This window comes from Chaetodon auriga, chromosome 9 (genome assembly GCF_051107435.1).
Source record: "Chaetodon auriga isolate fChaAug3 chromosome 9, fChaAug3.hap1, whole genome shotgun sequence".
NCBI lineage: Eukaryota > Metazoa > Chordata > Actinopteri > Chaetodontiformes > Chaetodontidae > Chaetodon > Chaetodon auriga.
In genome coordinates this window covers 20,150,435-20,168,243 of record NC_135082.1, presented here as the reverse complement: position 1 = coordinate 20,168,243, position 17,809 = coordinate 20,150,435, and the positions used below count along the sequence as shown (strand labels likewise).

Genomic DNA, 17,809 nt, shown 5'->3' with positions numbered 1-17,809 from the left:
ACATCTGCTGCCAGATTTCCAATTTACGTTCCCACTTAATTAGTGCAGCTTCTCTGTTGAAGGTATTTATTAGTAAAGCTTTCTGACTTGTGAATAGTTGGTACTTGTGATGTTTTCCAACAAGTTGTGTTGCTACTGCAACAAAATAATCTCCCAAATTGGGATCAGTAAAGAAGCAGTCTAAGTCTAAAGCTACATGTGTTAGTTCTTGACTCATCTGCAGCTACGTTTTTAGCTCTCGATTAATGTAATGATGTTCAAAACAGCATTTGAATGTCAAAATGTGGTGTGTCTGGCCTCTGAGTACCTGAACAGCACCAGAGGTGTAACAGAATGCTGTCCACCACATAAAAACTTGACAGTACTACTTGAAAAACTGAAAAATGGATCGTCACCGCAACAAAATGGAGAGTTGTCTGATTTATTTATTTTTTTTTTTTTAGAGTCGATACACAGTTAAGTGAAACTTTGGCTTGCTCTGACCACTGGAGTGGTTCGTCACTCTTTCACTCTACTGGTCACAGTCAGTCAGTGGATGGCTTCCCTGACTGGTTGTTCTGCGACGGCATCTGCGTATGAAAGCTGATTCCCAAACATACCAGATGCTCAGTTTCTCTTATTTTCCTCCAGAGCCTCCCTTCTGTTCTGTTTGGGTCATCATGAGAATCATCATGAAGACATTCCTATCTTCATTTAATTTAATGTTTTATTATTAAGTATGAAGTTTTATGGAGATAAGATCTACCTGTAAAACAAACCCAATTTATTCATTGTTTAAGAGAGTCGGCTATTATCATTTTACACAAAATATAGAGAGGGAAGAAAGAAAACTATCAGACAGAAACTACTAATAACAGTCATTCGTAACTAATGGGTATGAAAGGGGCATCCTGGAAAGGCTCAAGCAGGGATGGAGCGAGGTTCACCGCTTTGTGAACACATGATTGTATAAAAGATATTGCTGCATGGGCTCTGCAACACTTTGTACAACTGCTGTCGGTAAACACAGTTCACTTGCAAATGATTCTGTTTTTAATTTTGGTTTTACACAGCGTCCCAACTTTTGTGGAATCAGGCTTGTAATAACTACATTTATCTCATATAGTCAGTGTAACGAATAGGAGCCCTGTTTTCTAAATGGAGCTGCATTTTGAGCTGTTTTGTTGTAACTCTAGAGAGCACACAGTGGAGGCACAGAGAAAGAGAGCGAGCATGTAGTCATGATTAGGACATTAAGAGATAAGTTTCAGTAGGATACGCTTAATGAAGGCATAAACACACACTTTTTGAAGGTAGAGGTGAACATGTTATGCATACGTACTTCCTTGCAAAGCATGACATGATAATTACGTGGAACCTCCGCTTGTCCTTACTGCAGAGGACAAAACATTTTTTTTTTCCTTCAGCGCTGTTCACACACACACACACACACACACACACACACACACACACGCACCTTGTTGAGGTCGCACACCATTCCCAAAATCTCATATTGCAGTTACGCTGCGTAATAAACAGAATTTCTCTTCGCAAATATTGGTTCCATTTCCAGCTCTCTGAAGACTGACATTACCATCATTACTAAGGAGCATAAACAAAGACTGTGGATTTACTGAATTGTGCTCCCTCAGCCATGTCGCCTCCTCTCCCTCTTTGTTGTCCCAGTCTCTCATTTACTCCTACCACCTCTGTATCACAAATACATATAACTGCATTATTATTCTGCAGTAAAGTGAGCCAGTTGGTTCTTTCCTCTGTTATGGCCTTAAATACGCGCAAAGCACATGCTAGAAGGCAGCGTTCAAACTTGAAGGCTCATTGTCAACAGATGTTCATAGATTTGCAACAGTGTGATGTTTTGTTTGTATTAAGAGAGCAGATCATCATTATACACTACACTAAATATCACTAAGCTATCAATTGGTTTTGCTTGTCTGCTGATGAAGTTTGAGTTATTATGGCAGTTGGGGGGCGTTGTAGCATGTGCTAATTTCGTCACAGATCAAAGACATACCTCACCTCAACTTTGCCAGTTGCCTCAGGCTAATGCATCTCATCCCTAATTGAGGGTCTCTTCCGACTCACCGAGTCAATACAAATGACTTTAATACTCAAACCATTATTATTTCAAATTATTGTCAAAAAGGCGGGATAAATCATTGACTTATGCCCCATTAATGTCAGAAAATTGCTCCATGCATTTTGCATTATTGACAGTTAGGGCCTTGAAAACAAGTAATGCTAATGACATAATCTGGCTGCGGCCACACTGTCCCTCCCACCCTCCTCCCGCCTCTCTCTTCCTCTAGCTTAGACAAACGGGCTCATCTGCACTGGATCATTTGCCGTCTCCTGATACGCTGTGGTTTATAGCCAATTATCTCTCGCGATCCATTATCGATTACAGTGTTATCTCACTTGCATTGCTTAATCTTTTGGCACAGGAACATAGCAGCTCACAGGGGGGGGCCTGGATACAAACCGCTTAGCGATGGGAACACTAGTTAAGATGGATGGGTGTTCATTTGCTTGTAGATGGGTACAGTTTAAATGCACACTCGTTCAGACTGTATTGAGTGTCAGAGAGGGCAGGGTGGACTGATTTCCTCTGAGGTTAATACAATATTGTTTGTGTTTGCATCCATCTGTCAATCAGCAGGGCTTACCGTAAACCAGCCAACCAAGGACAACTCTGTCTGAATATTGCGTGACTGATTTTTTTTTTTTTTTTTTTGTTTTGTCTGTGTCTTCTTTCTAGTTGGGTCAATAACTTTGGTCATGAGGGTCTTGGTCTACTCTTGGATGCTTTGGAGAAGCTGCTGGACAAGAAACAGTGAGTGATCGCCTACAGCTGCCATATCTGTGTAATTTATATAGCAGCAGGTTCTGTTCATTTAATCACAATGTCCTTTTTTTTTTCCAGGCAAGAGAGTATTGATAAACGGAACCAGCATAAACTTATCCAGTGCCTGAAAGCTTTCATGAACAATAAGGTTTGTATGAGTCAGTGATGAATTGATTGATTAGTTAATGACTCCATGTCAGTATACCTGCATGATGAAGTGATATTCCATGGAAGCGATCATGAACAACCTAAAATGATTCAAAAGGAGTCGCTGCCATGAAATTTTACCATTCATTTTAATTATGTTGAAATTATCTCGTAGAAGATGAGCGTTGTGTACCAATAACTAAACAGCACAAACAAGGACAGAGGCCGCTCTTTGTGCACTTAGATTAAAAATCCTAGACATTTCTAATGATAGCCCAGGCAGCCACGATTCCAAGCCCGCTTTGAATCTGGACTCTGGGCCTGGGACAATGAGACAGTAAAGTGAAGCTAATTTTACCATTTCAAGCTCACAGTCTCAGATCTTTTAATTATCCTTTTTAGGAAGGTCTGGCTCATTTCTCAAAAGTGGCACACATTTCAAGGATAGATGAACTATTGATATTGCTTCCCCTAGAGTTAATCCCCACACGTGGTCATCTCTGCCCACTCCTTCAGTTGCGGGGAGACTAGAAGGTACAGGAGACTATAAGTATTTGTCCCTGTAGTCCTGTCCTGAATTGAATTAATTCATCATCCTCTCCATTTTTTTTTTTTCCCATGGCCTCGTTGTCCCTCCTTAAAAGAAAATTAAGGCTAACTATAATTTACGTGCATTAGCGCTTCTTTGTGTAATTCATTTTTTACTTGAAGTGAAAGTTCCCCATGAATGCAAATGCTCTCATTATTTATACCCAATGGACCTTTTCACCATCCCACCTCCTCCTCTCCATGTCTCACAGTATGGACTGCAAAGGATCCTGGGAGATGAGCGGAGCCTGTTGTTGCTGGCCCGAGCTATTGACCCCAAACAGACCAACATGATGACAGAAATTGTCAAAATCCTCTCTGCTTTCTGTATTATTGGAGAGGAAAACATGTAAGTTGATGTCTAATTACCTGATAATTTGTCACATTCATTTTCACACATCTTGCTCTCGCAGACCTTCTCATGTTTTGCATGCTATTAAAGAGACATCCCTATCATATGCTTGCCTACTTGACATCTAAGTAAATAATTTATTAAGTGTTGTGCACCAAAAGCTGTCCAGCCTGCATGTGCTTACAAGACACAACACACAACAAACCAGAGCAGTAACGTAGTGAAAGCGAAGAAGTATCATAGACCTCCGCACGTCAGACCAAATGTGAACACAATGCTGCTCCTGAGAGGTTACAGCTATACGGCACAAACTGTGTGGAAGTAAATATGCATATATACATAAGTAAGGAGAAGATTTTGTCACAATTAAAGGGTCAGCTCATGAAATTTAAAGCTTCAGTTGTATTTGCAGGGTTTTTGATATAGTTCATGTTTCACCGGCACCTCAAAACCTCAGAAAATAAAACAAAAACTTTCTGCATTACTCGTTTCTCGCTCACAGCACCAAAGTGCGGGGAAGTAGTTTAATAGTAGTTTAAGTTTTCTGCATTCAAAGTTGAGTTGAGGGACGTATTTTCCCATCTTTCTCAGTAAATCACAGCCGATATGGAAACGGCACAGCACCATTTCTAAATCCTGACTGATGAAAAAAAAAATGTAATGATGAAAGCGATATGGTCCATCTCTGCTATGTTTACATGCTCTGAAACAGCAAGAGGGAAGGCGACCGCTGCTTCTTGTAAACACTGGAACATCACTATTTCTTCAATCTTCTCCCACTGGGTGGCATGTACTCAGTGATTGGACTGCGTGCATACATGTTTACCGACTGTGAAACATACAGTTTGTTGCATTTATAGATGACCTCAGGCAGTATAGAAATCTTTGGGATCACATGGTCAGATGATGCAGTTCAGTCTCTTTAATGTGTGGAACTACTCAGTGTAGTTTGCCATGGACACACAACCTGTCTGACAGCTTATAAATTGGATTTAGGGGAGTGTTTTTTATTGTTTCCCACAGGGCCAGACTAGAATAACAATGGCGCTTCAAAGTCAGTCTGTATGCAGTGGTGGAAATAAACAAACCCACAAATTCTGTTGGAGAAGCTGAGTTCAGCACTGCGTCTCACATCTTTGACCATCCAAATAGGCCTTTATGCTTGCGGCTCTGTGACTGTCACGGTTTCCAAAATAAAAAGTGCAATCCAAAAGTGATAAATGTTGAAGTTGCAGAATATCAAGAAGTGTGAAGCTTAAGCTCACTATTAATTAGTTAATTCAGTTTTTAAAAATTGCAATTATATTCAGTAAGTGGTCCAAAAAAATGCGGTTAAACAGGCGTTTAGCGTAACAGCATATCAACCTTTTTGTCAATTATTGTACTAAATATTGCAATATGATTTGGAATACTTTGTGCACTGTTGGGCCTTAATAATATGCGTGTCAAGCATCTTTAGTTGAGAGCATGACTCTGTACTGATTCATCTTTAGATGTTGTGATGCTGTGCATTATTGTTCGAGGGCTTGCGCCCTTATTCGGGTCAAACGAGTTAACAGTTTCCACTGCAGCATGGGTAGCAGAACCTGCTGCAGCCTTTGACGCTGACACAGATGGAATTTCTGTCTCATCTTAGCAGGCGATTGCTCTAATGGTGTTCTGGATTCAGGTTGTACAAAGTTTACTTCGTGGACAAGTTCTACCGAACTGTCAGTTCCTTGTCAGGAAGTCAAAATACAGACAACCAATCCCATTTAGCTTGATCAAAGTGTTTTTAAACAGATTATTGCTCAGTCAGCTTAATTCCACTTTAAGTGTGGCTCATGCACATAGATGCAGCTGAATCTGTGCATAATCAATGCATTGATGCAGTGAATGAGCAATTAGACCCATGTGAATGTTGTCTATTAGAGTCACCACTGCAACACTCAGATGCAGACTTCTGCTGCTTGCATACAAACACACTCACAACTATATTTAACCAGATACTGGGTGTATAGATAATAAAAGTCTCCCTCACTCATTCTCGCTTTCTGTCTCTCTCACCACTCTCAAAGTATTCAAGAATAGGTTGAAGTAAACATGGAAATCTTTGCCATGATCATAGCCCTGCATTAAAATGTACGTATCCTGTAGAAATGACAGCCAAAGGAGCTGAGGCGTCACTTTCTTCCTCAGAAACTTCTCTGCCTACCAATGTTGTGACGCTGGCTCATGTTCAACACCCACTTCAGCTGACAGCATCAAAAGGGAACACGACAAGTTAAGCAGATCTATCTCGGCTGTTTTGAAGCGTCGTCTGAACCAGCTTTAAAGCTGCTCAGTATGCAGCTCCCCATGCTTGTCTGTGACTTTGTAACCCCTATCACAGAGCATGGCCGTTCCATTTATCTCTGTGTCAGGCTTACTCCACACATACAGTCGTTGTGGTCAGACACGTGATCTCCCTCACTCAAAAAGCAACTGTGTTCCCATTGTCATCCTGAAAGTGATATTTTTTGGGTTGATTTAATATAATCAGGCCCGTGTGTATGTGTGAGCGCACACATTGGCACATGCATCAGTTGGCTGATCCCTACAGCTGATATTTCAACATCTGGCCGAGTGGGACTGTTTATTTCTTATTTATTTATTTATTAGGACAGAGGGGGGGACTTATATATCAGCCTGAGAGTTCTTTTGTACCCACGGGAGTAGGAAGGTGGAGGACAGGGAGTTAAGCTGTTGAGTTTCTTAATTGATGATGACCACCTGTTACCAATTATTATGTACTCACATTGTAAATCACGATTTACATAGGTGCACATAAGACATCAATTTGCTTTTATTGCAGTCCTGTGTGTGTGTGTGTTTGTGTGTTGAGCACAGAATTTCTCTTCCATTCAGAATTTAGTGGCTGAAATTGTCGAATGGTCTATTTAGCTGAGCTGCCTTGAGCCTTTGCAAGTACTCTAATTTGCTTACCTTCTCAATAGGTGTATTTGCACATTAGTCTGGCAGTCCCTGCAATAATTTGCACCCTTTCTCACCCAGCCAAATACACTCTGCCACAATTGCTTTTGACAACTGAACACATTTGCAGTAAAACCCTGTTTTTGTCTAACATCACCTTAGTAACAAGCACGATCAAGTCAAAATTGAACACTGCAGCAATAATAGACCAGATTGCATACAAATGGATGGAAAGCAGCAGCGTTTGTCAGGGTGACCAAAGACTGGCTGAGCAAATGTCCACACCAACACACAAGGGAAGATAAGATACATGGTGTTTGAGCTGGAAATTGTGAGTAAATGTCCTGTCAGTGAGGTGATAAAAGTGTTTGTTGACTTTTGTGTTGTGGCTGCTCCCTGTTCTCTGTTTTCTTCCAGCCTGGATAAGATTCTAGCTGCCATGACAATCGCTGCAGAGAGGAACAATAAAGAGAGATTTGCCTCAATTGTGGAGGGACTGGAGAACCACGAAGCCCAGCAGCTCCAGGTTAGGAATCGCACACCCAAAAAGCAGTTCACATAAATGTCTAATATTCATCACGCACTCATCGCTGCCCTTTTGTCAGAATAAGTCTTTTGAAGGATAAAAGTGCCTTTATGGTTCGTGGCTAACACAGTGACCTCTGTTACCCCACAGCACTGTTCTCAAGACTGTATTATTCTGTGGTACAGTATACATCTCAGGTTGCCTCGAACAGTTGTGCACACTGACTCACACTACCCAAAAGAACCGAGCGACTTCTCAACAAAAGCAGCAGTTTTGCCATGTAGAGTTGACAGAAACCTGACACAGTCCGGCGTCATTCACACACATTCTGTTATGTCATGAAGACCACATTTGATGCCGGGTAAGACTGAAATTGACAGTTGTGTCACTCCAGGGCCCGTTGCACCTCAGCCGCAGCTGTCTTCATACATGTGTTTTTCCTCTGCTTCTCTTCCTGTCTTTGGTTCGCTTGTCAACCTCACTGCACCTCGTGCACATGATGGGATGTGATCACTGGGCTATTGAAATGCACCCCGAGCTCCGTCACCACTGCTTTAATCAAAAACACCTGCTTCTACTGAACTACCCTGTTTTTTTTGCAAACACCAGGAAAATGATAATAAAGAAAGTAGAGACGTTGAGTTCCTCTCAGCTTTCTGTCTTCTTCCTCTCTTTCTCACATTTTCTCCTCCTCTCACTACCTTACTCATTTTTCTCGCCTCTAACAAATACCTCCCCTTGCTTTTTTCCATGCTGCTGTCAAGTTAGGTCTCAGAGGACACGTGAAAGGGCAACTAAAGCACCATACCTCTCTTAATTTTCACTGCTGTTCTTCAGCAGCAGGTAAAACTATACAGGGGCAATAAAAACGCCGCTTAAAACATGTTTTTGTGGAAGCAAAAGCGGGGAATTACTTAAGGAATTACCCATTTTAACTGCAGGGATTGTGAAGTCATGAAGGAAAAGTCATGAAGGGAACTGATGAGGCGGGTGGTGGAAGTGAAAGTAGATATTCTTTTATTAGGAGGCTGTTGTTTTTCCTTTAAATTTTGCCATTAATGAAATGAAGCCCTGCTAATTGTGAAGTAAATTAAAATGCTTTGCTGATGCAGGGGGTTCAAGGAAATTAATAGACTTTTTATCCAAAACCTGTGATGGGCTGTAAAACTAGACTTGCTAATGTGATTAAAATGTGTTTTGCCGTAGTTCAGGCTATGCACGTCTGCTGAGCAAGAGGGAAACTCTGCGTTTCAACTTAAAAACTGTCCCAGCAGTGCTGCTTTTAATTACGGTGTTTGGAACCACCCTGTAGCAACGCTGCCGCTCTGTAAACCTGACACAAATAATGCCCACCGTCCCCAACACGGCCGCTTCCCGCTCCCCGAAACATGACTGAGGTATGTTTGGGGTGCTTGATGTAAGTATCAATCTGTATGCAGGAGAAGAGAAAGAATTTTTCATGAGCTCCATGGCTTTCTTCACTCACATAAATTCTGTGAAGATTTGGTGGAGGTTCTTTTATGTATCTGGCCTCTGGTGGTTACAGTAAAATGTCAGGTTTCAGTGCACAGATCTCGCTCGGGGGCCCTCAAGCTTTTTTTTTTGGGAACATGCCTGGCACTACCACCACACACTCAATGGCGGTGCATCCTTTGCTGCAACAAGCTGGTGTTTTTCCCAAGGGAATATACACCACGTTATAGCTGCACCTCAACATTCATCCCCCCTGAACCATCTCTTGGCTCCCAAATGTGTTCGCTGTATTGCTACTACAGCTTAATGTGACAGGAAAACAAACCAATACAGTTGATGTCCTTTGTTCCACATTTTATCACACAAAAACTTGATTTGATTGTCGCCCGAATCTCACGACTTACAGAGCAAACAAGTGGAAAAACACTTAGTGGGCAAAGCAAGACAAAGAGAGTTGTTTCCTTGCGTATACGGAGATGGCATTATGTGGAAGCACCTGCATTTGTTGTTAGAATAAGAATTTACACCTAGAAAAGCGTGATGAAACTGACCCAGGAAACCACACAGAATCAGCATTGTTGTGGCTCTTATTAATAAGACATGCAAGCCAACAGTACAGGGTCAAGGTTCCAGAAGACAATGTTTCACATCGTCCATGGGAATCCTTCAGCCTGCTATTGATTGTCCGCTGAAGGAAAACTGTCTTATCCATTGCTTGCTCCCCTGAAACACCTTACTGCTCATTATAATTCATCAGCGATTTCCTCCTTACTCCCTCCTTCACCCAGCACACACACAGAAACGCACACATACACACACACACTCCGAGGCTTTTTCTCTACCAATAAATCCATTAATAATGCACATCTGGTCAGTAGACACACCAGACCTGTACTTTCTACCATCTCTCTGCTGGCCTCTGTCTCTATACCTTTCTCCCCTCATCCCTTTTCTCTACTTTCGGTTTAGGGAGTAAAATATGAAGAGCAAAACCGTCTCTCCAAAACATATTTATATTGCAGAGACCAAACACAAAATTTACAATTCAGTGACATGATCTCAAATTGATATGTTTTGCAAAAAACATCTATTTCTGCGTCTCCTTTCTCATGTCTTTTTCTCTCTGTGTCTGTCCTGTTGTTTGTCCACTCCACAGGTTGCTTGCATGCAGCTGATCAATGCCCTGGTCACCTCCCCGGACGACCTGGACTTCAGGATACATCTACGCAATGAGTTCTTAAGATGTGGCCTCAAGAAGATCCTACCTGTGAGTTACCAGATAGCACAGAGTTTGATTATTCACACGCATGAAATATTAAGTTCAAGTTCTGACTTTATCAAAGAGGCTGTGGCCCAAATGTTTGCTTTTTCCTGTGTCATTCGGTCAATTCAGTCAATAAGTTCACATCACTTTGGTCAAATTTCTGGTCCTAACACAACACTTGTATTGCTGTTTGAATACTGTTTAACCACCCCGAGCAGATTGGTAGCCTCACAGCACAACACATCGCAGCTTGAATGTATGCTGGCGCAAGTGTTCAGCCTTGATGAAAGTATTTCTCAGACAAAAGTCAACACACGGCCAGCATTTTCACTCATGCCACAACCTAAAAATAAATGCTTTTATGTAATTGTGTTGAGAAACAATCAGGCAGTCGAAACAAATGATGGTGTAAATTGAAATCCTCTTCACAAGATGACACAAGTAAGAATAGGTTTTCTTTTTATTCATTTACCTAGTGGCAGAGGTATAACTGGTAGTGGCTTGCGCCATGTGTGATGCAGTGCCAGCACCTCATCACGCAGGTCGTCCTCGCATCATTATCAGCAAACCTGCACATCTTCACATGAGGCAAAGGCAAATGAGCTCCAGCTCATCACTCAAGCTCTCATTTGTAGCGAGTGGGGTGAACGTGTCAGAGAGCCAGTTGTTAATAAGTCATCCCAGCTGCTCCTGTTGATTATTACTGTCATTACTTTAATTATCTTCAATTCTGCCCCCTGATATGAAAGAGTCTCAGTGTACAGTCATTTATGAAAGCCACGTTCACCGCTTTTTAATACCGACATTCAAACTGACACTCTTTCATCTAATTATGAGTTATGCTCAGGAGTCAGCGTAGCTGTTGGCAAAGAAAAAGTGAACTCCACCGAAAGAGAAAGCACATTTGTTTTGTTCTCATAGTCCTTGACACATGTATTTGGCCCCCCTCCTCTGCCCCCCCCCCCCCCCCCCCACCCTTTTTTTGTGGCATTGTGCACCTCCCTCTGAACCACTGTTCCTTAAGACAGATGGTGCACCCAAAAAGCTGTGCAGGGTGATTGATACCTGCAGAAATTGGGTTACATTTGGCTTTGTCTCCGTCTGTAAACTCTGCTGCCGGTGATTCATTGAGAAGTGGTAAAGAGCACTGCTGTAGCCCCTCGTGGCTGGAACAGGTGTGCAGGAATAGGAACTGTCTGGAATACCTAGTGAGAGCGTTCAGGGCGTCTCAGTTCCTAGTTTTGCAATTTTTTTAGAACAGGCCTGATTAACACTGACATGTAGAAGTTTGACAAGATTAAACAACACAAACACAACAGTAACACATCGTTACAAGCAAAATCTAAATGATTCCTTGCAGGTGCCGCAGCTGTTAATTATAATCTACAACTCCAATTCCAAAAAAAGCCGGGATGCTGTGTAAATCATAAATAGAACAGAATGTGATAACTTGTTTATCCTTTTCGACATGCTTTACCTCATCAGCTTCATTGATTTTTGCAAATATCTGCTCATTCTGGAAAATTATGGAATGCTCGAAAAACACCTGCTTGGAACATCCCACAGGTAAACAGGTTCATTGGTAACAGGTGATAGTGTCATGATTGGGTATGAAAGGGACAAGTTCACCACACTGTGAGACACATGGTTGTAGAAAGGATATTGCAACATGGGCTCAGGAACACTTTGTAAAACTGCTGTCGGTAAACACAGTTTGTTTGCAAGTAGTTGCATTCTGTTTTTATCGAAAACACAGAGTCCCAACTTTTTTGGAATCAGGGTTGCACATTCCAAGACGACCTTTTGTGTGACCTCGTGTTTTCAGCCATCTCCTGTATGTCGGACTCATTCTAGGAGCTAAAAGAGACAGAGGAGCTAGACATCCAGCTGAAGGTGTTCAACGAGAACAAGGAGGAAGACTCCATTGAGCTCTCCCATCGCCTGGATGACATCCGCGCCGAGATGGAATATCCTTTTGTCCTCCCTCTGTGTGAATATACAGATGAATAGACCTGCAGAACTAGCAGTGAGAGATGAGTGTATATTGTGAGTTCGGTCAAGCTTTACAGGCTAAAGCCCCTCACGGTTTGGTTCATTAGAGAAGGCTTTGAGGAGCCAGAGCACAATATCCAGCTCTATCTCTGACCAGGTATACTAGGTAAATAACCCTGTCATCTTAACCTCCCGCCTCTTCTCTCTTCTTTGTATTTACCCTTCTCTGCTCCTCTTCACTTTTTGTCCTTTGTCTGTTAGTATTGGGTTAAGTAGGACTGTTGTATGTCTTAAGAGGAGGATATTAAACAGACATGCTTTCCTAGTCTTACCATTTACTAAGCACAAAAGACAATTCATATTCATATTATCTAGTCAAGGTTTCTTCTGTTCGAGTGTCGTCAGTCCTTGTCCAGCTCTCTGCCAATGTCCATTTAAGTCTGAATATGCAGAGTGGAAGTTGGTAAGATGAGCAGCAATTTAGTCCAGAGTTGGGAACTTCTTCAAGCATCCCAGAGAAGAACCTTTTAATAATTCACAAATCTCCTCTGAGGCTATGTATGAATGGCTGACACTGTGAGCAGACAAACCAGACGCTGACATTGTTATGCAGATGTTCATTCCCACAACCTTTTTCTTCCACCAAATCCCACAGTTCTAGTACTGGCACAAAGTGCTGCTGTGAGTGACAGTTTCTGTTGACACATGTAGGTGACTGGAGGAGGTTGTGCGTGTGTGTGTGTGTGGAGACAAGATGGAGAGGAAAAAAAACTGCACCTGGATTAATGATGTGCTTGAGCAGGTTCACAAATGAGGAAGGCCCAATGTTTGTTTCCAAGGACAATGTGGTATTGATCTGTGAGCTCTGAGCATGATTCGAATGCCCAGGCTACCTTTTGTCCCTTTGCTTGTATAGAACACACACACGCACAAACACATACGTATGTGCACAATATCACGCAGGTAGTACCTCTACTACCTGATCATTGCATGTGTCTTGTTTCCCTCTGCAGTTTCATGAATATTAACCTGAGGAGTTTCGTCTCCTCTGTGTCCGGCCCAGGTCCAGGTGCCGAGGAGGTGACTCCAGGCCACTAATGAATATTAATGAGCTGTGGAATGGTGATTGATTGACCCCACTACTGACTGGGCTACGTCACACTTGACTGCCACTCATGTTTATTCATTATTTGGAGAGGGAGTGTAAAGAGAGAGAGACAGAGAGCAAGAATGAGCGTGTAGAGGGGGGTGTCATCGAATGGATTGGCATTCTACATTAGGTTTGTGTCTGCAGCTTAGTGATAGATGAAGCTAGTTGGATACTTTCCCAGTCTGAGCTCCTTCTCATGTCCTCTCAAATGCTGCTGTGGTGAGGCTATAATTGAATCTCACAGGATTGGTAATTCTCCCAGGCTTCATACTCGGCTAATACAAGGGAGGGAAATGATACTGCGGAGGATCCCGTATTCCCATCCCTCTCTCTCTAAAAATTTGATATGGGATAGGAGTTTAATTACAGACATTGTTGAAATTAATAGGAAAAGTGTCAAACAGTATTTAAAAGAATTGATCTCCTCCAATTGCTGTGGCTGCAGATTGTTTTGTGTGGATGATAGTATGGGAAATGGAGAATGCAGTCAAGTGCTGTTTTTTTTTTTTATTGAGGAAATAAATGATCTGAATTATTGATAGTCTCTTACAGAGTCATCCCTCATTAGCTGTTGATGAAACCTGACAAATTATATTAGGAAACAAATAAAGCATCGACAAAATCTCCTGATTAACCTTTAAAAACGTGTTAGTCGGACCTCTCTAATCTCCCACGAGTTTTGGATGCATAACATTATGTGTACATCCATGAAATCAGCTGTTATAACACATTAGCAGTGGTGGAAATATTAGCGTTGCTCCGGTGCTCTGTTTAGTCTTAATTTTGTCTGAATCCTCGAGCTGCGTCACCTAAAAATCACAACAGTCTGTTTTCATCATCTGTTTTTGCATGTGCGTTTCACTATTTTCTGTTCAGAGAGCAGAAAGGAGGGGAATCGCAACATTTGCTGCCACAGTGTTGAATATGTCACTCCACTGCTCCGCAGTCAGTATGTTGTGCTAAGTAAATATTTTAGCACATGTCAAGATCTGCACTTCATGTTACGATGGCAATCAGGTTTTTATCTCTGGGAGCTTAACAGGGCACCGTCTCCTTGGTCGTCTTTTTTTCTGCATGTGTGCACATATCTGAGAGGCTTATTTTACTTTTTCAAACAAGATGAGTCTCCATGGGGAAATCCACCATTCTCAAGCAAACAAATTAAATAGGCTCCAAATCATTCATTTTCCTGGCTTCTTTACTTCTTAGAGCTACACTTGTAGGAAGCTATTAGAAGTTTGAGAAACATAAATTTAATTATTTCTGAATTAGCGTTGCACTACAAATCAGCCATTAACATAGAAATTGAATTTTGAAATATTTTTAACGTGCAGGTTCATGTGTGTCTTCTTCTATACTCGCTGCTGTATTTTTATTGTTTTTTTTTTATTATTATTATTATTAACACTGCATTTGGTTTTTAAACAGATAGAACAACCCTAAACAGTAGAAAGAGAGACAATAGCCTAAATAATACATTTCAGTATGTACTGTACGAAGAAGTGTGTCAAAATATTAGAGTGCAAAATAAATATTTTATTAAAAAAGGGGGAATCAAAATGACAGCAGAGGGGTTCAGGGCCAGAGCAATGTGGAACATATTCATTGTGTTAGAGAATACAAATAGATTAGAGGTGCAGAGTGATAGCTTAGCAGAGATGGATCCCACAGAACATGTAGACTGGGTGTGTAAGGACCATCTAGGCCTGTAATCTATGTTATATTTCCATGAATAGTACACCGTGACATCTGTACCCTGATCATCTCCACATCTCCAGCAAGTGGAGATTTCTCTAAGTTTGCATCGTCGGCGGTGCTCTTGCATTGTTTTACCACCGTGATGTTAAAGTCAAAGATTTTGTGCTTTGTGGAATAAGAGGCATCACTAACAACTGCTTTTTTTTTTAAAACGAATGCTCAGCAAATAATCAAGAAATATATGTAGTGTAGGATATTTGAACAAGGAAGAATAAAAAGAAAGACTGAGTCTGATTTAACATCTGTTTTAGATGTCAAAGCCATCACTACTTCCTCCCGGGGAAAGCAAACATAAGACACATAATCAATACCTTTTGCAAATTTAATAACATGAATTTTCGCTCCTGAGTACATGTCACTTTCAATCGGAAAACTGGATCTCAGCCATATTTCTGCCCCGCGAATGATCGGCTCCCTGTCATTCTTTCCTTAAACATTCAAACCGGTGAGTTTTTCATGTAATTAATTTCCTCTATTCTGAAAGGTTTGGAGTGACAGGTAAACCAGAGGGAGCATTCTTTTATTGCCAATCCCCCTCCTCAAGTTAGCTGTTTACACTGTTTTAGCTCCCCGGAGAGAGAGAGTGGATAAGAGGAATCACATCTCCGTTTGCTTTTGCACAGTGATGCCTGTCAGAAAACCTGAGGTGAGGAACTGGGGAAAATAGATATGTATTTATAAAGAAAGCGAGAGCTAACACAACTTTAAGTGTTTGCAAGGCGTTGAATGCACCTGAATAATGAACTCATATTGAGAAGTTCATCAGAATTAACTTAGAAACCTAAAAAAAAAAACCCAACACATTCATAATGTTGTTTTCCTTAACCTTGCTCCTGCACTGATATGAATGAGGTGTACCATCTCCTGTCCAATATGGTGAAAGACACTGGCTCAGAGACCTACTTCCTGTCAATCCTCCAGCACCTATTGCTCATCAGGAATGACTATTACATCAGGTAAGTTCTGTGTAATTTTTACATACCACTGGCTTTTTATTGACTGATGACTTCATGATGCGTTCCCATGTCGATGTGCTTGGATAGTCTTTGTTTATGTTTTTTTTTTTTTTTCAACAGTAGATATGAAACACCTCATACATCACTCTGAACTTATTTGTTCATTACTTACAGGAAATAGTTGTTTCCTCTGCCGGTCCGTATGTTTGTCTTCGACCAACATATCTTGGAAAGTAAAAGCCAGGTTGAAATGTTTTCCTCCCGAAAGTAAGACACCTATTAATTTTTAAAAGCCAAGCTTGAACTCCCTTTAAATTACCACAGCTTTGTGTCATCTCCCCACAACTGCAGTCTGTGAAAGCAACATCTCTTAGCTCGCCTCCCTTATTCATTCATTCAACGTCAGTTTTTAAGATAAGTGGAAAAAATGAGTTTTGGTGAAACACAGAACACACACTCACTTAAACATAAAGCATATGGGACGTAATAGAAACCATAAAACATGGTACAAATATGCAAAAATAAGTGCTAAAACCCAACATCTAAGCCCATGTAAAACAATGTAGATCAGGTGGCAGCAATGATATAAAACCTGGAGTACATCCAACCCATTCCCCACCGTTTAAGACAACATCACTATCGACCACACCAATTCTGTTCACATTGGCTAATGATTAGCCTATCAGCCTCGTAGGGGTTTATGGAGATGGCATGAGCTCTTTTCTGGAGTTTCATGTGTTTCCTGGCTGGACTTGAAGATAAGTACAACGTCTCCACACCGCATCTTCTGTGGAGGAATAACTTAATTAACCTTTCTGTGTCAGAATCTGTGAGTCTATTGAACCACACCCATGTTAGCGCTGCAGAGTTGTGCAGCATGAGGTGCAGCCTCGGTGCACTGACTCTTTATTAACACTGGAAGGGACAACAAATTCTAAGAGTAGGGATAATATTCTGCATTTTGGAGTTATTAAGTAACTTTAAACTGTTTTTTTCTTTGCCTTTGAAGATCACATATGTCAGTGACTGGACAGGAAGGCCGCCAGTCCTCTGAATGGAGTGACACTGATGAATTCACTGCTGTGTCAGACCTTTTTTTTTTTTTGCAGAAATAAGGCTTAAAAAAAAAAGAAAGCTGGATGAGGATGAGAGGAGGAAGATGAATTTACCATAGACAAGTTGCTGTTCCCTTGGAGTTATGAATAATGCATTCCTCATCTATTCGAAGGAAGTGAGAAATAGAATTCGCATTAACCAGCTAGTGCAGCCACGTCCACCTCAGCTCCAGTGTCCGTGTGCCTCTGTGTGAGCCAGCAATAAGAAGGGATCAGTGCCGATGCTCTATAAATAAACGGATGGTCTTTTTAAAGATGTGTTTTTGAATTTTTTTTTTTTTTTTCTTCCAGCCTCCATCACAAATGCAAGGACACACCCACGCATGTGCACACACAAACGTTAACACCAGAAAATCATTCTGTCTGAGGCATTTTATTCCCCATACATCACAGCTGTGTGAGTTAGGATGATGGAGGATGCAGTCACATAGTACATGCACCTATTTACAATAGATACTATCTCTCTTTTTTTTTTTTGCTCTTTGCCCTTAAAATTACCATCTTTTCATGTTGTGGTCAAAATTGGGTGAACGTGAAATAGCATAGCATGTATTTAACATTTTGCCTGCTTTGAACAAAAAATAGGTAGATCAGAGGATGTGTGGTGGCAGTGCGTGGCTCTAGTTGGAATCCTTTAATGGTGGCAGGTATGCTGCGTAAATGTGTGACAGACTTTGGCTTTGTGATCAAA

The 17,809-nt window shown here is 41.3% G+C and overlaps 1 protein-coding gene across 7 annotated transcripts in view; it reads left to right on the top strand.

The window, feature by feature from the left end:
* The window catches only part of diaph2 (diaphanous-related formin 2), a 372,410-nt gene that overhangs the window by 110,649 nt on the left and 243,952 nt on the right, over nt 1-17,809 (top strand). For all 7 annotated transcript variants that reach the window (XM_076739474.1, XM_076739476.1, XM_076739472.1 and 4 more), the window contains 7 exons: nt 2,759-2,833; nt 2,924-2,993; nt 3,793-3,929; nt 7,302-7,410; nt 10,040-10,150; nt 12,002-12,114; nt 15,887-16,003. In XM_076739474.1, coding sequence (XP_076595589.1) covers nt 2,759-2,833; nt 2,924-2,993; nt 3,793-3,929; nt 7,302-7,410; nt 10,040-10,150; nt 12,002-12,114; nt 15,887-16,003 — 732 coding nt within the window. The remainder of the gene's footprint in view (nt 1-2,758; nt 2,834-2,923; nt 2,994-3,792; nt 3,930-7,301; nt 7,411-10,039; nt 10,151-12,001; nt 12,115-15,886; nt 16,004-17,809) is intronic.